The sequence below is a fragment of the Labrus mixtus genome, chromosome 2 (assembly GCF_963584025.1).
Source record: "Labrus mixtus chromosome 2, fLabMix1.1, whole genome shotgun sequence".
Taxonomy (NCBI): Eukaryota; Metazoa; Chordata; class Actinopteri; order Labriformes; family Labridae; genus Labrus; species Labrus mixtus.
In genome coordinates, this window is record NC_083613.1 from 18,609,346 (window position 1) to 18,631,573 (window position 22,228).

Here is a 22,228-nt window from a genome sequence, read left to right on the forward strand (position 1 = left end):
AAAATGAAAAATATATTTTAGGCTTTTTCCAGGAAAATTGAGCAGGTTTATGTGCTGTGGGCTACTTTTGAAATATCCAACTCTTTAACGTCCAGTGATCCCAAAGCAAAGTCTCTTTTTTTGTTTTGTTTTGATGCATTTAACTCTGAAAACTAACATTTTAAATAAAACAATGTCCTGCAATGGTGACTCAGGATACTGTGAAATACACACGGCTGAAATATGGAAACAGAAGTACCATTCATCGTGTAGTGTAAGTAGACTTTAACACATCTGAACTCTTTCATATATGTGTGTATTATGTCAATTGCTTTCACAACTTTAGGCTCCATGATCAACAATTATTCAGGCCAGTATCATATTTGGACAGCTTTTTAGAGGCTCACAAAGATGTGTTTACAGGTCTTTATATTTGACTGATTTCAGTTGGTATAGCAGCTTTTTGTTTACTTGTCACACACACTGTAGTTTGGCAGAGGCAATAATGTGCCATGGTGTGTGTCATAGAAAACTCAATCAGAGAGGCATTTGATTGAATTTGCCCTCAGATCACCTATGATCATCCAACTTGCTTATGTCTTAAAATGTAGGGTGGATTCATCTTCTGCTGCAGCTCAAACTGTATTTCTTTCACCGCTGGGTTTGTTATACTTTTTGATAAAACGTTAACCTCAGAATGCTTCTCATTTACAGAAATGTGGTGTAAAATCACATGAACAATAAACAAGCAAGTTATTTTGAGTGTTAACACTGATTGGTTATTGTTATTCAGTTCATATTGGACTAAATAAATGAGGGGTTTTTTTTAAAGCATGATTCAAAAATAGACATCTTTTGGTTAAATCGTATTCCTGGGACTCCCAAAGCACTTCACAAGTTGAAGCTTTTCACTGGTTTTATTTCTGGCTCGTCTGTTTCATTCAAAAGTTCAAAGTGTCACAGTCACACATATAAAGCAGTCTGTGCAGACCAGAGGGGCCAGAGGAACCATCTTCAACATCAATAAATAACTCCCTCATCCTATTTCACTGATCAGTTTAAATAAACAAACAAGAATCAAACAATGGAGGAATCATTCATGTCACACAACCATACTTCAGTTTAGAAACATGCCTGGCATTAAGGGTGGGCCTTAAGGGTCTGGGCCCACCCACTTGTACCATTTGCCCACCCTAATAACTGGGAGAAGATAGACTTTATTACAAATACTTCTAAAGATTCACATTTGATAGCTGAATACAATTTAACACCTAAAATACAGTTTCCTCTTCTTCTATTTTACGTGACCCTTATAGACTTTTTCTGTTGACGTTAGTTAATAAACAGCATAGTGTGGTGCTCTCTTTTTCATTTAAAGTCAATGTAGCTCGCCCGTCAATGATACGATAGCTCTTTCCTCCCAGCTATAAAAAGATATGACTCCATTTAGGTTGTCAAAAATGAGTTTTTTATAATAATAGTTACACAAGAGTTTTCTTTAAAAATGATGTATTGTTCTTTAACACCCATAGCAAAAAATAATAGGATTAGGCTATTACTTTTATTGATCACTATTTTTGCATTAATGAGCCATAAGGGCAGCATATTGTTCTTGCATGTAAATAAATAGATGAGTAGTCAGTAAAAAAAAAAAAAAAGGCTGTTTCTTTATTGTAAGTGTTTCAGAGAAACATCACAAGCATGTTCTTTAAAAGTTTTGAATATAGGCTATAAGAAGGGGAAACCGATTCAATTTCTCTTACTAACAGACCCAGTCACAATTACATGGGCAAGTTTGAGTAAATACAGTAATATCAGTGAAGTTGAAAGACGAAAAAAAGTTCCTTGGAGGATTTTCGTTCTGAGATTTAAGCTCGATTAGTTTGATATCGATGTAAAAATTGAATCTACACCTCTGTTAAAACATAATACACTAAGGTTTTAATAAACATACACTTCCCATGAGCAAGTCATTTGTAACTGTTGTCACATTTGAACATAAAGACAGGAGGGAGAAACCTGTGGGGGAAAAAAACGTCAAAATTTGAACCAGGACCATTGACTGTGGCATATGAAATCCCTTAACAAAAATGTTGAAAACAGCATATTATATTTGCAGCGTTCACTTGAGATGAAATGTGTTCAGACACCTGACACTTGACACTAAGCTTGGGAAGTTTTTAGAACATGAAACTAAACTTTTGCGAATGTTTTATCTTTGAAGCAATGTTCAGAAGATAACCTATCTCCTCCACCTATTGAGTCAACATCTACTCTTTTTTTGTGGCCAGTTCTGACATTCTCTCTTATCTCATCTGGAGTTGTAAGTACACATTCTCTAAGTCAAACGCACGCTATGACACAGTGTTGACCTCTCAAACTTATTTTGTTCCTTAAAGTTGTTGGTGTTTTTAAAAATGAATCTACGGGCCACAGTTCAAGATGTGATTAAAGCCTTTAACACTAGATGTCAGCAAAGACTTTGGTGTGCTGGAGTTTTGTGTCTGTAAATGTGAGAAAGAAAGATTGAAGCTTTGAGGCTATTATCCAGTCTTAAACTATTTCTAAAGTGCTTTAGATGACATACAGGTTACTGAATGTCAGAATCCATCTGATCTCTCTTCGTGACGTCAGTTCTCTCAGCGTTGCCGTCCTGTCTGTCAACATTACACACACTATAGCTATGCTCAACAAGACACTTACCTCTCATTGCAACTCCTACATAAGGACAGAGAGTCCACAGCTTCTGTACTGCAGCCTGGCCTGTTGTTTGCCTTGTCGCTACACCGGAATTGCTGCATCAGTGGCTACACACATAGATTGACAACGATGAAAGAACAAGCAGTTTCATGCTTCAGTAAATCAAACATGGTGTGTTTTTCCTCGCCTTATGTTCACAGTGTTACTACCAATCTGACTACTTGTTTGCATTGAGATAAAAGCATGTGCATAAATATTTCAGTGGCTGCTTAACATATTTGCGTGCAAACAGTAAAAACAAAGTCGACTATGAGAACAAAGAAGTGGAATAAGAGAATGGGGGAGTGTGTGTGTGTGTGAGGAGATGTGTATGTGTGAATATTTGCTTGTGTTTGTAAGACAAAGACTGAGCGACTGTGCGACAGAGTGTTAGTGATTCTACAGTATGTGTGCAAGAAAGACAAAAAAGATGGAGTGAAACAAAGTGCGACTGTGCATAGAGTAGTCTGTGTGTATGTGTACTGTATGTGTGTGTGCGTCTGGATGGCACATATTGACTGTGTATCTATTTCCATGCAGCCTGATATGGATCCTTTAAAAAGCTGCTTGTGTAACATATCATTTTCAAGCCATGAATTGCTGAAAGGTTTTTCAAGGTTTGATTTATCTTCAAGGTTGAGGCCAGCTGCTAGAGTCAGTTGTGCTTGTTTGTGTGTGTATGTGCTGTGGATTGTGAATGTGCATACGCGTGAAAGATGATTTGTGTGTGTTAGTGTGTGATGTTGCACTGTTTGTATATAGTTTATTACATGCTAGATTTGGAATATGACTTTGAAACACATGTACACTGTAAAAAAAAAAAGTCTATTGATATATAATAAGCCATGAATTTGACAGACAGACCAAAAACATGTACAGATGTATAGTACATACAGGCGCAGATAAACAGAAGAAGTGAAACTGAAATAAACAATCACAGCTTGTTGGCAGCTGGTTACTATAGAGACATCATAAGGGAAGTGGAAAGAGGAATAGGTGGTATGAGCAGAGTGCTAATGGAGCACCTCTTCTCAAAGCTCACAGGCTCTGGAAGCTGTGTAAAAAGGAGCATTGAGGTTCACCACAAAGTGTTGTTTTCAGTTATATTTCTGGGCTAGGACAGCTGAACACAGACAGGAAATGATGGGAAGTGAGAGCAGGGGATGACGTGCAGCAAAGGGGCAAGGCTGGATTCAAACTGCTGCGACGAGGACTATAGTCTCAGTACATGGGGCGACAACATAACCGCTTGGCTATCCACCCCCTAAATTGTAAAGCTCCCTTTCGTCCCTGTTTGCTGTATGCACATGTTGAATGATCTTCCAGTCTGTAGACTTTAACTGGCTGATTCTTATTAAAAGTCTTTGTGAGGTGTGATATATTTGTACATTCATCCTTACAGCAGTGAGAATGATACATGACTGTGGTCATTTTTTGCAATTATTCGCTGTTTTACTTGTTATTTCATGTCTTTTTATGGATTATTGTCTAGTATGTACAGTATGTATGGCTGCTCATTATTTGTCAGAAAAGAGTTTTTCATCCTAGTGAGTTTTTCCAAGTTAAATGACGGTTGAATGAAATAAAAGAAAACATCAAAATCGAAAATTCACTGCTACAAAAATGTCCTTTGAGCTGCTTTTTTTATTTGTTTGTAAAGGTATTGTGTGGTAGTGCATGGTTGGCACAGTTATAAGACAGCAGCAATTGTGGAAAGTATAGGGTAAGACATAGTCTCACTTTAGTTTAATGATTCAAGACATAGGTGAACAATTGCATAAGAAGAGTTTTACGTTAGGGAAAGTATAGTTGATGTGACCAACCTGACATATATTTTGTGTTTCAACATTCAAACTTAAATCCTTTTTTCTTCTTCAAATCCTGGGATGGTTAACAATTGGCTGAGGGGTTTATTTAAAAGATGCATTTATACGCGGAAAATGTTAGAACTGTAGGGTTTTTGTTTTGCAATTAACTTTCTGAAGTTTAGATGATGTATTTTCAGATGTTCATGTATTAAACATTCTTAAGCGTGATGACTAAGCTGTTGCAATCAGTTTATCCTTTATGTTTTATGACACTGTAGGTTCTCCAAAAGCATAACTGTTGTGAGAAATAGACTCTTAGTTAACAAATAGAAATAATAACCTCAAACAAAAATGTTTTTCTTCTGAGTTGAAGGTGTTTACGACGGCCCCCACATTCCAAAAGTAAACTTGCATCTCTATTTTTCTTATGAAATATCTGCAGTGAGTCTGCTGACCTTACATAATACTCTGCATAACTCTGCTCAACTCTGACCTAAGCAGAAGCGTCTTTTCAGAATAACTTCAAACACTTGTGAGGGTTTGCAGAGGCCTTTAACCTTTATGGTATCTGAACTGACTTTAATAAGTTTGTCTTTATAAATAAAATAAAGCCAAAGTTTGTAGCCTTCATGTATTACTGCTAATAAAAAGGGTTGCGTTTAGTTGTACAGTAATGTTGTCACTGTCCCTACACATAACAACACACTTAACAATCAGCATGACTAACTGGAATTTACCCAGCAAACATGGATGATTATGTGCCTCATTACTTAACAAGAATATGTAACACGCCACAATGCCAACAACTTGGTGCATTCCTTTTAAAACTCGCCATCTCCCACACACACGCCCACACACACCAGACGTAACATTAGCACTAAATATACCACTGTAACCAGTGCCTGCAGTGCAGTCATGCTCATTTGGCAGAGTGGCGCTTCCTTCTCCCACTCGACTGTGCATGTTGGTCTGAACTGAGATTTTTAGGCTGTGAGGGTGCTTAAGTTACCAACACAAATGAGTAGAAACCGAGGTCACTCTTTTATTCAACACAGCCCACCCTAAGTTCCTTTAAATATCTCCCAATCCTAAACCAGTACAAGTCACATGATTTCAGTTTTTGACCTGCAGCACAGGGATCATCCATTTCCCAATCTGAACCAAATCTGGTGATTCTGACTTAAGGTGAACCAGTGGCAAACCTTAGCAAGCCAGCTAAGAACATACATTAGGAAAGAGTAATCTCGAGTTAACATGAGCATCATCTCTCCACATTTTTCTAAAGGTTTAACAGCCCAAAGCGAATCCACAGTCCATCCATTGTTCACACAGAACTGGTCAGATAATAACCATCATAAAACTCTCTGCATTGATACTGGCCCCAAATGTCATAATAACCAGGCGTTACTGAGGTCAAACATGTTTAATTAAATCCCTAAATTTAAATTTGCATCTCTTACGACTGCAACACTAAATGATGCACAACAGCCTACCACTGTTGGACCTGACAGAAGAGGTTACTTCCAAATAAAGCTTTCAAATGCTGTGATGTAGAAAACAGTTTAGCAGAGAGTGATAAACCATTTTAAACAACACAAATGAACAACAATTAGGGTTTATTTCCCACGGATGCCAAAACATTTTATATTGGAAAACAAACTTAATTGTTTCTGATAAAGTAGTTTTGATGCAAAACCAAACTGGATGGTTCACAACACTTGGCCAGCCTTGGTTTAGTAGTTAGGCCCCAAAACTTGGATAGTTTAATGAAAGAATCTGGGTTTTGGCTAACATAACACAACTTTAACGTTACACACTATTTCATAAAGGAATTAGACTGGATTGTTCTCTCACCCTCAGTCAACTCTGCAGAGTAGTCTGTGTATCTGATTCATACATGCATTTATTTAATATATGAATCTTTTTGTCCCAAAGAGTTAATATATTTTGTTCAACATAACAAATAAAGTCATCATTCTGATTCTCTCAGTCCCCTTATGCAACCTATTTTTATCCTGTTCCTGATCAGTATTACATTTATTATTATCTCCATTCATCCTCTTCCTGCTTGTAATATTGTCCTTCACAAATCCTTGTCCTGCTTCTCCTTATCTATTGCAACATTTAATTTATATTGATCCATCCATGTGTATTTCTGAATTGCTCTGTCGTCCTCTTTTGACCATGTGTTGTCCTCACCACCTCGCCTGACCTTCTTGTCCATCCACAATGTTGCAGCGTGCTGATGAGGTGTAATTCAATAGTGGGCAGACAGTCTCAGGGCAGGACACTGATGGAGCAAAGGGTCAGCACAGGACATGAAGAGAGGAAGACAGACAGATATGGAGAAAGAAAAGTGAAGAGGAAGGAGATATGAACCAGAGGTACGAAGTTTAATTGATTACGTTTGAGAAAAAGAAACTAAAGGAACCATGATGGACGAAATGAAGGGAACACTAGAAAGTGTTTGGGGCAAAAGAGAAAGAGCAGATCACAAATAATAAAGCGCCTTGTTATCCAGGTTTGTACAAGCTGAATAGCCCCAATTTCTAAAAATGTCAATAGGTGAGCGATAAAAAAGGAACAGAACAAGATTCACACAACAGAACAGAACATTTTCAGTGTTGACCTCTTTTCTTCAAACCCCAAGTTAAAATGTTGTTTCAAAATCAGTGAAACACTGGCAGTGAGAAACACATGCATAAGAAAATGAAGAATTAGAATTATACAAAGCAGATAAGAGTCAGACGAATGAAAACGAGGGTCAAGGTGTGGTCTGAGGTCTGTCAGACAAAGTAAATATTATTACTAGGCCTGTGTGTGATGTTAGTGCTGCTGCGGAGAAAGCAATCACTCTCCAGGGCCAACGGTGTGTGCGTCCTTTCTCAAAATAGAGCGAATACTAAAAGGGTTGGGGTGTGATGGGTGAGCAGGGGGAAATGGGGTAAGTGTGTAATTGTTTTGAGGCAGCTATAAAAGTCGTATTGTGTTTCACTGCCACTCTAGCTCATCTTACTTCAATCTGTTCTCTATTCTCCATTCTCTCTCCATTACTCTGCACTCACCCACCCAGGTAAGACACAAACTAAACATTAATTATTGGAGTAGTGAGAACACATAAAAAAAAGGTGTATTCAGTAACAAGAATGAGCTCAAGGCTGTTTTGACAGAGAAATACAATGATAGCTGAAGTTATTTCTGACAGGCATATACTGTATGCTGCAATGGAATGAAACACCTTGTTGTTTGATAAATAAGAGCAAAGGTGAAACACAGTGATTCAATACTTTGTAGCTTTAGTCCGTCTATGACAGCTTTTGAAAAGAGTTTGGGTCAGGGGAGTCCAGTACTGACTCCAAAGAAATCCATCAGAGACGTGTATGGATCAACAAATTACTTTAACAACAAAAAGGTTGTCAAAAAATGAAATGTATTGTTTTATAGCCTATTGTTTTTTTGAGTTCAGTTGCTGCTTAGTAAAAAACCTGTTCTAAGTTAAGTGAGAGGTCATTTCCTCATCTTTTGTTGTATAATAAAGGGAAGGCCCATTTATACCAGCCGTAAGGTGTGACATGTCCATGAAGTTAAGTAGTTAATAGTTATGAATAATCTAAATGCAGTGGATTGTTATGTTTTGGAATTTACTATAAAATTGTCCTAGATGGTCAAAGAGACAACATGTTTGAATAAATTATATTTTTGACTTAAAGAGATCTTTTGTGCTTTTGTCAGTCTCTGGTATTCTGAGCCAGTGTTGGCCTACTCTTCAATTTTCTTTATCTTCTTCCTACCTGTAGGAAAAAAACGAATGGATTATGGATGTATACTTGACATTTTGTCATGCAGTTTGTATTTTATATGGAGCAAAATCAAAACTGAGGAATTTGATGGATTGCTTGTTATGCTGCAGTATGATCTCAATTGTCACAGAGTAAATTGGTGTTCTCTGCATGGCTTGAAGTACTCATGGTGTCTTGTACAGTTCCATCATTAAAACCCCAAAATAGACACTAACTAATTTGCTTTTGCTGTCAGTTGAATGTAATACATGACATGTGAATAGAAAGTTGAGAAGAAGCAGGTTGGGCAGAAATGATGCCTCTGTATCTCTGTTTAAAATGATCAATCTGTACTATGGTCAGGGACGGTAAATATTTAGTAGGAGTCAAGCTAGTGCAGCAGAGGGAATATTAAAACCACTTGATGGGGCTCTGTTGGTGTCCTCATAATGGGAACAATGTAGCATGAGGAACTCACACACAGAGATATACACAAACACAGTGCACAGGGACACGCTGCCGCAAACATAGCATACACAATGGAGCTATAGGTTCTCTTCAAGGTACAAAAAGATCCATCAAAAATCTGTCTTTATGATTTTACACTGATCCCAGTGCTATAAACCAAGTATTCCCAACATTTTTCAGCCAGTGGTTAAAACATTTAATGTTGCACACAGCCGAGCAGACTAGTGGGCCGATATTATTTTAGTAATTTATAGTAAGAAATGCTGAGCATACTTATTCTCTTGAACTACTTTGTTTTGTATATATTTTCGGTAATCGGTATAATATTCAATTTTAATACATTTTAATATGTTTTTGATAGGAATCTCACAACCCCCCTCTCAGGGTCCTGCAACCCCCCAGGGGGTCCTAACCCCAACTTTGGGAACCGCTACTCTAAACAGATAAGCAAGGACCCCAAGAGCCTTTGTCTCCAATCTGACACCTACTGGCATCTTGTAGGCACTGCAGTTTATGGACCTATTTACTAGATTATTTGAAAATTTACATGAACACTATATCAGAAGCCAGGCCTTATTCTGTGAAAACAGGCATGGTACACATGGTGTATGAGGTAATAATGCCATATATGAATGTCCACAAGCATGACAATGCCAATGAATGTAGCACTGGATGTATTCATTAAAGCATATTTATGCTGTCCTCTCTCTCTGTCCCTCTCTCCAGCTGGCAAACTGACGATGACGGATCTGTTGAAAGCAGAGGACATCAAGAAAACTCTTGAATTCTTTGCAGGTCTGTTGCAGAATTGACATTGTATTCTCAGCAGAAGCAGGCCTACAAAGTCCCAGGGGTTAGCTTTAAATACTAACAGAGACAATAATTTCATCATCATTTAACTTTTTAAATCATTGGGTTAAAAATGGTAGATCCTGCTATTTAAAATCCAGAGGTCTTAAACAGCTGTATCTGATTAATTCAACATGCCTATGTTGAAAAAGCTATTTTCATTTTGGAAACATTTCCCACCCATGAGTGTAAAGAGAGGTTTGATCTGTTTGTTGTCTGTGTATCGTCTGTCTTGTGTTATTTAGGAGAAGCCTTCGACCCCAAAAAGTTCTTCGATTTGGTGGGAATGACGGCAATGTCAGCTGAAAGCGTCAAGAAGGTCTTCCAGGTTCTGGATGTGGATGATAGTGGCTTCATAGAGGAGGAGGAGCTGAAGTGAGGAACTCATAGAGGATGCCTGGCCTGATAAAGACTCTGCATACTTTATTATTTATATGTTCTGAATACTGTCATGTGTTTGTTAACACTGCAGGGATCAATTTGTGTACTTTACTCAGGTATGTACTGCAGGGCTTTTCCAAGGAGGGCAGAGAACTGACTGACGCCGAGACAAAAGCATTCCTCATAGCCGCAGACAAAGATGGAGACGGCAAGATCGGCATTGATGGTGAGAGGATGGAGGAGAGCTGCAAAGTATAATAGCAGTTCTTTTAAAAAGAGAATAACATAATGTAGGGAAGGTAGCGGGTAGTTTGCAGGTTGGAATTCAGGCTTATGGTTGGATATGACTACAAATTCAGCCTCAGTGAGAAATCCTATCATGTGTGTCATGTGTGAGACTGGTTATAAAACAACATTTATCGATTGTGTTCTGTTGTAAAGACCATGTTGCTACGTCTTTACCTCTGTTACAAAACAGCTTCTGGTTGGAATTCTGGGTAATGTTGTATTTAACAACTTTACTTAAACAAAATTTAACAATGACATTTTGGGGGATTTTATTTAGAAGCGGACCAAGTTGATGTTTAAATGAGTAGAATATGAATGTAACAAGGATGGTGAATGTAGGATTGATTCTGGTGCTGCTGCCCTGCTGCTTGGGGCCCGGACGCACGGGCTGCTTTCTGCCTGTTTTAGTTTTTGATTTATTCTAGGGGAAGCAGCTGAATGTTTTGCAGCACTTTAAGTTCAAGACAAATTGTCCCAGTCGAACAGTAAAGTGTATCGTATCTATTTAAATAAAAACCTGCAGAGTGGTTCACTGGTGAATTTTTAAAAGTTGTTAGGCATTAATGAAACCCAATGGCACAAAAAATACTAGTTTTTTTTTTACCAATTCTTATTGGTCTGTTCATTGGATAACATAATTTGGCAACCTGAAAGTAAATAAATTGGAGCCTATTCTTACTGAATAAGCTATTTATCAGTAAATGTCTCATCATGTGTGCATATGTTTCCCTTTTCTTTTGTATTTCAGAGTTCGAGACCTTGGTGCATGAGTAGGGGACAGATGAACACCCCACTTTTCTTTCTCCTCCTCCTTGTTCCTGCATTCATATTTTGTAACTGCCACCTTCAAACTCCTCTCACCTTCCTCTGGACCCTGAAACATGGAGTCAGACGAGGCCTGCTCTCTACAAAACACAACAGAAGCAGGCCAACAGGGAGTTACCATGAAGAGGCGTAAAACAGGCACCAGTTTCATTTTTTTTATATATTTAATCACACATGCTGTATGGATTTCAGAATCATTTGAATGACTTCATGAAGATTGTTTGTGGTCTCAACACAGGTGGTGCTAGTGCTGTAGGTGTAGATGTTATAAAGACTTCTTGATTCTTAATTTCCTTACTTTGTGTATTTCAGGTTGTGCATTTTTTGTCTGATTGGTTTTACTTCTAGATGTTCACATATCAGTGCACTTTCCTCCCACTCCTCTTCCTCATCCACCTTCCCTCACCTCACCTCTCCTCACCTCACCTCATCTCCGACCCCCTTTCTTCTCCTCCTCCTCACAACCTGCCCCCCTCCCCCCGATCAGATGATGTAGTAAATAAAAAGACATATATAAGGAGAGCTGTGAAGAGAGTAAGACATGATAATTAAAAAATAACCTTGAATAATATCTGCCTCTTTACTTTGTGTTACTCACAGTGGACACAAAAATTAAACGCACGTATGATATGATACAAGAGCTCAACATTCCATAACATGTCAACCACAGGACGGTGAAAAGAATTAAATATTTATAATTACAAAGTAAGACGCGGTGGCCTAAGTGGAACCATTATGGAAAACTAACATTGTCATGACAGGGATCTCATATGTATAGCACTATTCCTTTAATACTTTTGGAAAAAAAGGAACTATCTAAAGTTTAAAAAAACTTGAACACTGTACAAAGAATTGTTAAAACTTAACCTTAAACTTAACGGTATGGATTCCAAATAAAAGACCACAGTATCACTTTTTGGAACAAGATATACCTCATTTAACACTGTTCCAAAAACTGCTAGATGCCATTAAGTTCTCCTGAAACAAAAATGCAACAATGGTCTTCTTCCACACAACCTCATCTTGCAGCCTTGGTTTACAAACCATGCCTGCACATGTGCCGATAGATCAAAGGATCCGAGGAGAAGATCTGTCATTGGTCGTCGTCGGGCGCAGCTTCACAGTGGCGAATGGGTTTGTGCCTCTGAAACGAGAGGATGACGGAAAATGAAACACAATACCTCACACCCTCAACTGTTTTCTGCCAACATGAACAAGCCACATACAGACATGTAGGCCAACCAGGAGGTAGGAAAACTAACACCAGATCTCACCCAGAGATACGTTACAACTGTGGCCAATGAAAATCGTTCCTCTACTTGTATGGAAAAAAATCTTTGTGTTGAATTTACAGCCAGACTAAAAGGTCTGTTGATAACAGCCTGAGTTGAGGGTGTCACTGAAATGTCAGTATCTGCACAAATGTTTTATTTAAATGTGCTCATAAAAAATGTTTTTAATAGAACATATAATAATAATAAAACAATGCTTTTAGTAATTTATAAATAGTGTCATCTTGCACAGTAGTTTATCCAGCAGTGCCTCCTCTCACCTCAAACTTTACTCTCAGCACTGACACATGTAGAAAGCATTAGCAGACGGCGGTCTGCTCTAAAATTGTTGTATAATGATGTTGTGAATATTTGGTAAAGGTACAAGTACCTTTGCATATTCATATCTGTAGCAAAGTGGTGAACTACCCAAAGAAGAAAAATTTTTAAATCTGTCACCATATTGTTTATCTATGAATATAAACAACAATCTATAAACAATATTTGTTTTTAAAGAGATTAAGTCACACATACATCACTGCCTAGCCAAAAGATGCTCATCCTATAAATGTTTTAAAAATAATTCATCACACACTCATTCTGGGAAGTGAAAACTTGTATTTTTTGTAAATTTACACACTGAGAGAGTACCTGGGAAACAGAGGGTTTTCAGAATGCCCATGGGGTGATAAACTCTAAGAAAAGACAAGACGGCAGATGTGAATAGAACTGAATTACTTTAAATGATCCAGAATTAGTGAGAACAAACATTTGACTATCCTTTGAGAATATTTATTTTCATAGAAACATCATTAGTACCTGGACATCAGAAGCTGACTCACCCTTCCTTTCGGGAAGGGGAGAGATTGGTCGAAAATCCACAGAGCTCCTTCTTAGATTCTGACTTGAGGGAGGAGGGGGTGGTGGGGGAGGAGGTGGAGGTGGGTGTTCATTGTAGGTCTTCGTCTGACCAGGCTTTGCTTCCAAAAGTAGCTCCAACTGCTTCTCTGGAAAAGGAGAGATCGGTCGGAAGTCCACAGAGGCTCGTCGGTTGGGTGTAGCTGGTGGTGGGACATCTCCATACTTTGTGTTCTCTGATTGGTCAGTGTCAAGCAGGTTGTTCATACTGTGGCTTCTTAGAGAGCCACCACTGTAAAGAGTGCACAAACAGGGACTTTTAGGGTGTAACAAAGCAATATAAGTTCAGTCATATTATGGTGTGATGTGAGGTCTCCTGCCGACAAATTACTATTACAAATGTTAAGAATCTGAAACAGCACAGTGTTGTTAAAAAAAATTAGGCACTTGAGTAGCTTGCATGCTGTCTAACAATTAGGAACAGCAGATATATTTTCTTGAAGCTAAGCTAAGCGTGTCACACCACACAGAAGTCTGTCACCACATGGTTTGTAGTTTAAAAGTAATCCCGACCTTATTGCCAAATTGTTGGAGAGGTCCTCAACAGGGGCCACATATGCAGCAGGGAACCAGCCCTGACTGAAGAGAAAAGGCAAATAAAGATAAAGAAACAGCAAACTAAACAACTCTGGATCACAATGGATCTTTGTTTCCAGGTTTAGGAGTTCATATACAGGCTTTGCATACTAAAGTGCCAAAATTAAAATGTTTTATTTGGGGTTAATCAATATTTTTAAAGCTTATATCTGTAAACTTATAAGATTTGTCTTTAAAAGTTTCCCAACCTTCAGCCCATACAGGTGAGTGTAAACACTGAGAGACATTTCTCAGGATAAAATAACACTACTTACCGTTTCTTTTGTATCTCTAACAAGAAACTATCTCATCCCTCTTTTAACAAAGTGATGTTTCCTTCAATTGAACAAGGACAAGAGACAAAACAATGACTGTGTATTCATATGGACAGCGCTTCTCTGTCTACTTCTGTACTCAATTAAAGACAGAACATCCCCACGACAGACGCTGACATATTGTGCTGGTCATGTAATTGGGAGAGAAGACAAGTGCAGAAGGGAGCTATGTGGTCAAACAGCCGAGCTGGCACCACAGCACTTCCACTAACACACACATTAAACTTACCAAAAAATTATTAAAGATCCTTCAGGTCAGTACAGTTCACAGAAGGACAGATTCTTGTGTCAGTTTTAAGCAGACACTCACAGTTACGGTAAGTTCTGTGACTGTAGTTATAGTTTTCATTACTTTTACACTCTCCTTTCTATGTCTACTCTCCTTATCCAGTTGAGTAGGCTATAAAGAGCAGTATTTGTCAACACAGTATCTGTCCATCGTAATGTGAAAGATAGAGAAAATGCACTTAAAACTAAACCTATACACACACAGGACTCTATCTCTGCCACTCACCGCAGGCTGCTGTCTGTGCGTCCGTACAGCCAGCCATTGCGTGGCTCCTGGACCAGTACTGTGACAGTCTCTCCCCTGTTGAAAGGTAAAAGCTTTGGGTTGGATGATGAAGGGTGAGACACCAGGGCTCTCATGGCTCTCCCTCCACCAAGACCCAGGGATTCCCCCACTGAGCTGGAGCGAGAGCGGTTTGGGATGGGAGATGGAGCTGGTTTGAAATGGGAGTAAAAGTGGAGGACACACAAGTCAGTTTAAAAGAGGAACAGGGTGAAGATTAAGAAGACAATTGGGGAATGGGAGATGTTTTCTTTTAAGACAGGAAGAGAAAACACAAAAAATAAGACATTTATTCAGACATTAATGTTAGAAACTTTTGAATTTAAATGAACAGATGAGTATCCTTTGGCTGAATAATCACTGAATTTGAAGAGTTAATTGCGGTAAATGGAACGCGATCAATGGGATTTAAAAAATGAACACCTCTTTTTCAGATCTTAAACGCATCATGGTTAACTTGTTAACACTGACATCCCTAAATAAAATGTATCTCCATCAATAATAAAGTAGTTTCCCCAAAGTAAATTCTTCTTCCTACCTCTAGAGGGAACTCTTCCCAGCGCCTGCTGCTCCCTCCTGGCCCAGGACATATCTTCATCTCTGGCCACAGTCTGCAGCAGGGAGCTCACTGAACCTCGCAGCTGAGCAGAAACAGCAAACACAGCTGGATTACCTGCTGTGCCCACTCCCTATACATCTGTGATGATGAAACCTAGCCCAGCAGGGTGTCTTGCTTTTAGAAGATACAACAGCTCAACCAAATCTTCTACCTTTACAGAGGTACAATTGTTCAGATTGTATTTGGACTGTGAAGGAGATATGCACTTCATGTTTATTGGTTTCAACTGATCTGTGTTATATTGAAACATTCCTAATGTAAACAAACACAAGAGAGATAATATTACAAACATTTCTCAATTTAATGCAGTGCAGTAAAGGGGCCTCTGAGAAAATAGTTAAAGCCTTGTACAAATTGAGAGCCCTGAACCACTGGACCTAAATCACACAACAGATAAAAAACAGGGAATGCTTCTTACAAATGTATAATAAAGAGATATACTCTCAGTTTAGATGTCAACAAAAAGATCCTGGCAACTATTTGATCAATTATGGTAGTGTTAAGGCAGCACATGGTGAGCAGTTTACATCGTAAACAAATTACAAATCGTTCCAATACAGCTATAAGCAGACACTGGTGTAGCATCCCAAGTCAGTACAGCTTCATTCTGGTAAATGAAATATTAAATCACAGAGTATCATGTTTACATTTGATCAAACCAATTGCAAGAAGAAAAAAACGTAATGCATGAGGTACCTGTGCTTCTTGGTCTAACTGAGTGGGAGTCCGAGGTCTGGACCCTTTAGTGTCGTTCACTTTCTCCTTCCATCCATCTGCTTTCTGTTGAAGAGATGCACCGGTCTGAAAACAGATAAGTTGTGAGCAACTTATTAAAGCTGAACCTGATCAGGCAGGACTCTGAGGCCGTGCACAGTAAGGTGTGAGTTTCATCAGATAATCAAGCAATTAATATGATATCACATGGACAGAGAAAAACATGCTGTGTAGGGTCTGAGCCAGGGTGTTTATACTTTTACTATTACTATTATTATGTGCTGATTAACTGTGTCCAACGCTGAAAATGTATTCTTCACTTGTGTTATTTTTGGAAAACTTCTATGTTTCCACAACTCTTCCTAGGGCACTATTCAACTCTTATGTATCTTATCTTATCTTATCTTGTGTATGCACTACAGCATCGATTACCAAAGTGTGACAGTGACATGCCTCCCCTGGCCACCCCTCTGGCCATGTCCCTGGATCTATCTATGTTTGTTTTGTCTGGTTGCTGTGACCTCCTCTGTTGTTCTGCTATGCTTTTGTCTGTATGTGTGTGTGTTTGTGTTTGTGTTTGTGTGTGTGTGTGTGTGTGTGTGTGTGTGTGTGTGTTAACCTTGTTAATAAGGAAGAGCAGTGACTGAGTAAGGCCACAATGTTTCTCTGCGAGGAAGCGATACCTCCTCTCCTCCTCCTTTAGGATCTCCTGTCGGCTCTGCTTCAGATACAACATGTACTCACTGTTCTCCTGAAATACACACACACACACACACACACACACACACACACACACACACACACACACACACACACACACACACAGGGACATTATGTTTATACACATGTGGCACAAGTCCCATCCTATAGAACAGGGGTGGGCAACCAGCACCCCAATGGACTGCCGCCCCCCTCAGTCAAGGCAGCCAACAAGATAATTTCCAAAAACCATTGAATTGTAAACATAAATAAAGAGCAGAAAATGTGTGCTCTGACTTCCATTGTCCTACTTCTTATACAGAACACACATAGGCCACTGTATGAAATATGGCTTCATCCTCTGCAGCGTGCAAATGGGAAATGGACAATCTGTATTTATATCTGTGGACATAATTGTCATTTCCACTGTACAGAATATACACAATAAATGTACACTATCACCTAGTTGAGTATGTAGGACTGTGTCTGTTCCAATGTCCATCTGTGTCTGAGAATGTGCATCAGAATGAATGTGGATGATGGGGAGCTTGGTTTCGGTCTCATTTGTGCACTCTATTATTTACCAAGGAGTCCCTGTAAGATCCTCGTCTCAGCTGTTTCTCCAAAGTCTCCGCCTGGTTTCTCACCTCCAGCTCATACACTCTGCGACTCCCCTGCAGAGCAAAAGACAAGCTCTACTGTGATAATTAAATGTTTTCCTGATTCTACCCTCTAGCAGATATTTCCTACAAATGAATCACTTAACATACACTTTTGAACAAGAAGGTCATTACTGAGTCTGTGTGTTTCAGGTTTATGATAATGTAATAAATGCAATAAACTAGTCCTTACAATAGATCAAAGATTGTCAGCAATTGGCCAGAAACCAGAAAGAAACCATTTTTGGTCAGTTACAGTATTGATTATACTAACCTTCTGCAAAGTACAATTAAAATAAAGAAATTACACTAGCCCTACTCCAGACATAAGGATCCAAATTATTCCTCTGATAAACCCAGTTCATGGAAGGTTATATATTAAAACATGAACTTTCCCATTGCTGTTAACTCACCTCAATGTACTCCTCATCCAACTTGGTGTTCTTTTCCATGGCCTGCAACACCTCAACCTGAAACCACCGAAACTGAAGTAGGAAAGAAAAAGTCATTATTATGGAACATGTCCCCTTGTAAAAGCAATAGTTGTTCTAATTAGGACTAAATCTGTATGAAAATGTGCTCAATCCTAAAGCCAGTGTTTTAATCAGAGACAATTTTGTTCTTATTCAGATCACTTGTTTATCTCTGGTCCATCAGTTTAATTTGTGAGCCATCAAAAAACTAAATTTCTTGATTTACATAAGACTAGTTTGTTCTGTCATTAGCAAAGTTAGAAACCAATGAAAGATTTCCAATATCTATACTTTTTGTTGGATAAGATAAGATACCTAAAGTCTTAAAACAATTATAGATTGAGGGCCTGATTCACTAATCGCTAATAGCTTCAAAAACTTTGAATTATGTGCTCCCGCTATCGGCTCCGCTGCATATAGTGCTAATGATATTCAGGCGCAAACACACACAAAAGTTGTCATGCCCGATTCTGTTTGCTCTTGTTTTGCATCTAAATGTGAAGAGAAGCTGTCTGACCTGTTACTCAGCATGGAGCTGCACTCTCATGGAGCTGTGCTCTCATGCTGACAGAACACAATTTTGTCCAAACAAAGATGAGGTGAGGGGGAAGCTTTTCAAGTGTACTGAAAGGCCTGACTTGAAAAAAGCAACATGACTTCCATCGTGTAACTAAGAACATCCTCCCTGAATGTAGCAAGCAAGGACAACTTGAAGAAGAAAAACAACACTCACATCCTCATCATGCATAATGGTTCCAGACCTCTCTACAGATGTGGATGATCTGTCCAGCTGCTGACTGACCTGCTTTTTACAATGTGGCCGATTTGCAAATTATGGTGCTATTTTTTTCCCCCAAATGACTGCTCATTTAAATATACACACAAAGCACACTCAAACATTGTTTGCTCCACAGCGCAGTTAGAGGTGCATTAACCCCTTTGTTTTGTATTTTTGACACACTTGCATAGGTTTAGCGGGCACAAAAGCTGTGCAATCCTTTTGTGAATCAGGCCCTCAGTTTGCAGTTCTAAGACTGTTGGGACGCCATGTTTTGGTGTGAAAGCATGAGTATTGAATGAATGATGTACTGACCACACCCTCCATCTCTGCAGTGAGTCTCCTCTGTGTGTCTGATATCTGGATAAGGACATCCCCTGTTAAAAACAAAAAAGCCTCTAATGAATCTGACACATATCATAACTATACTTCACACATGTCACAGCTCAAACATCATAAAACAAAAGAACACTTCAGGAGATATGAATAATGTTTTGGAAATTTGATACATGACTTTAAGACAATACAGCATTGCTTAAGAGGGTTTTTCAATCAAACCACCTTGGCTGATAAGATAGTGGAAAGTTAGCTAAGCCTTTGATATAATAGGTGCCTCTGGTAACGTCTTTTGTCCTGGACGGTGGTTGAGTTAATGAATGAGTGCAGCTGAAAGAAGGTCAACATCCATAATTTAGAGGCCTTCACTCAATAGGTCCTCCTGGTCACGCTGTGGTTCTCTGACCTTCTCAAGTTAGCCAACTTTGCAGGACCACGTGTGTTATGCTATGCTAGCACTGGTGTGTCAGATTGGGGACTTGTAAGCATAATGCTCATTGTCCCTAACAATGCTATCACACATCCCAGGCATGAAACTCAGGATTATGCACACCAGCACAATAAATGGTGATACACAGAGATGTAGTATCATTGGAGGAATATGTTTTATTTATTCTCTTCTCTTAAAGAGAACTGAGTGTGGTATTTTTAACGATGGTTGGGCTATCTCTTGAGCACTACTCTCTGTGAGTAATGAATTTAATAAATTAAGAGTGAGATCTGTACTGGAGAGGCTGTGTAATCAATCGCACATCAAACACAACACAAACACACACACTTACCAAGAGAGCGAGATGAAAATGTGTGAAGCGCTTGATCACCCATCTTAGCCACAGCGCTGAAGTATGCCTCGCTGCAAACAGCTAAGGCTAAAGGAAAAACATATGAAATGCACAGTTGACTTTTTAAATACTAGACATTTAAAAAAAAAGTGGACTGTAAGTAACACCACAGCAGGTTAAATTGCCCCTGGTAGGTCAATAAATTCTGTGTTTATACATCATAAACTCAAGCCTCGCAGTGCTGACAAGTGATATGTGCTTTGGTCTAGAAATAGCCTCAAGCCAGCAGGTATAGTTTTACAACCCATGCTGCCTTGTTGCCCTGTGACTGGCAGCCTTTTCCTGTTTTATCAGGCAGAGAGATGCATTAATGATACATGCTGATTAGCCGACTACAAACATAACAGACAATCAAGGCTGGAGGAACGTAGACAGTAAGGATAAGTAGGGTCAGGCAAATTCAGTGAGTGACAACCAAAAGCCTCTCTTCTTTACTTCTGTGCCTCATGTTTGTAGGACAACAGGTGCATCAAATGAGTATAGAAACACATTTTCTGTGGCTTCTTTGTGGATTTTGTTTTGTGTAGGTTTATGACATTCCTCTTAAGGTCCCTTGGGCCCCCTGCACAATCAAAGGTACGACACGTTTATTTTTGTTATGCATGCAAAACCAAAGAAATGCTGTTCCTAAATAAAATCAACCTCTAGGTAATTTCAAAGAACATGTTAATATAAAAAAACAATTGAAAAAAAAAGGTCCAAAAATAACGTCTGAAAATATCTGTACCCACACACACACTGAAAGAGAAACATACTCACCTTGGAAAGCATTGACGTAGCTGTTTCCTAGAGCAACAAGGTTCTGGAGGCCAGGGTTGAATTGCTCCATCAGGTTCTACAGAGCACAGAAATAGAAACACACCAAAAAAAACAAAACACTAACTATCACTAAACACCATGACATTTTAAATCTGATATATACTCAGCCAAGTCATTTAGACCAAGAGGAGACAACAAAGGGCTGATAAGGACTCACCGCATAGACGGTTAAGGTTGTTCTGTGCAGCTGGTCACTGGTGGCTGCCGACATAGTGAACAATTTGAAAGATAATATAAACTTCAGTCAAACAAAAAAAAACCTAAAAGAATGGACGCCAGAGGCACGATGAATTTCTGTAAGGACTCTGTATTCCCATTCAAACTTCTGAAGAAGCTTCCTCTGGCATTTCTTGTCCTTTGTGTATCAAAGTGTTGGAGCAGTGAAAGTCACCTTCACTGCGTTCCCACTGTCCTATAGTTCAAGACTGTTAACACCTGTCTAATAGAAAGATAGTGCTTCCTTCTCTCTACTCTTTTCTTCTGTCACTTGTAAATGAGCTCTTTGACCACACTTGTCATCAGCAGTTTTCGTGGAAAGAACGAGTAAGCGAACGATGGGAAGAGAAAAGGGAGCAGGTGACATCGATATGGCCGGGCAAGGTAAATTATTGATGGAAGCTCTGAAAGGAAAGGAGAGGGGGGGACAGCCAGCTGCACAATTAGCTGTGACGTAGACTCACACCTGAGGGACCTCAATTGTGTTGAAACAAACTACGGACTGAAAAAAGGTATATAATAAGAACACATTTGCAGTTAGATACAAAGACATTTCTCCCCACACTACTAGAAAAACATTTTTTCAACTCTTCAAACTCTATGAAAAAAAATTACAAATTCAGGTCTGCATCACAAGACTCCCTTATCAAATATCCATAGACATTACCACATACATAGCACACATTAGGTAGATTAAAATTATATAAGGAGCTCCTTTTATGTGCTTTAACAGACAAAGATGTTGAATCCAAATTAAAGCTCCCATCTATTATTCCTTATTTTTAGTTGTATGCAGTTGAAGCAAGTTGTTGAATCAATGTAGCCATGCATTAAAGGATCAGAAGATGCTATTTAACATTTACAGGGCTCTTATGATGTTCAGTACTTAATAAAGCAGTTAAACCACTGTCATTCTACTGCTGTATTATGTTAAGTTTACACATTTGACATAATCTTGTTTGTCACCTTAAAAAAATATTGATTCAATGTAAGACAAGGTACGGCAAAGTGCTATTTTAATATTGAGAAAAATGATTATTGTTACAGAATGCTTAAAAAAAAGACAAAAATAAAATCCAGTCAAACAAACCAGCATCTCTAGGAAGTTGTCCTAAATCAGCTCCCCTTTATTTCACACACAGGTACAACCCTTTACCTTCAAAACTTAAGTTTTGTTTCTATTTTTTGCATTACTGTGTTGAACATTTGGTAGATCAACAATTTCACATACTTCCAGAGAAATTGCTGAAAATTCTCACATTGGTTAAAAATCTTACCAAAAATGT

The 22,228-nt window shown here is 38.7% G+C and overlaps 2 protein-coding genes across 4 annotated transcripts in view; one reads left to right on the forward strand and one right to left on the reverse strand.

Annotated features, from left to right (window-relative positions):
• pvalb7 (parvalbumin 7) overlaps positions 1-11,687 on the forward strand; it is a 29,948-nt gene extending 18,261 nt beyond the window's left edge. Inside the window, exons 1-5 of one of the 3 annotated variants that reach the window (XM_061054324.1) lie at positions 7,570-7,599; positions 9,500-9,568; positions 9,868-9,997; positions 10,120-10,229; positions 11,040-11,687. In XM_061054324.1, coding sequence (XP_060910307.1) covers positions 9,514-9,568; positions 9,868-9,997; positions 10,120-10,229; positions 11,040-11,065 — 321 coding nt within the window. In that variant the 5' untranslated portion in view covers positions 7,570-7,599; positions 9,500-9,513 and the 3' untranslated portion in view covers positions 11,066-11,687. Of the gene's footprint in view, positions 1-7,569; positions 7,600-9,366; positions 9,387-9,499; positions 9,569-9,867; positions 9,998-10,119; positions 10,230-11,039 lie in introns of those variants that run through there. The other 2 variants (XM_061054332.1, XM_061054314.1) reach the window with 2 other exon arrangements.
• A 442-nt stretch (positions 11,688-12,129) lies between these two features.
• Positions 12,130-21,227, reverse strand: baiap2l2b (BAR/IMD domain containing adaptor protein 2 like 2b). Its single transcript, XM_061027196.1, has 14 exons — positions 20,884-21,227; positions 20,667-20,742; positions 19,848-19,934; positions 19,045-19,106; positions 17,892-17,963; positions 17,404-17,493; positions 16,740-16,871; positions 16,103-16,207; positions 15,326-15,428; positions 14,731-14,938; positions 13,819-13,884; positions 13,207-13,537; positions 13,039-13,082; positions 12,130-12,260 (listed from the first exon to the last, which is right to left on the reverse strand). Exons 1-14 carry the CDS (start codon positions 20,935-20,937, stop codon positions 12,185-12,187), a joined length of 1,506 nt encoding a protein of 501 aa, XP_060883179.1. The 5' UTR covers positions 20,938-21,227; the 3' UTR covers positions 12,130-12,184.
• Between the last annotated feature and the right edge of the window lie 1,001 nt (positions 21,228-22,228).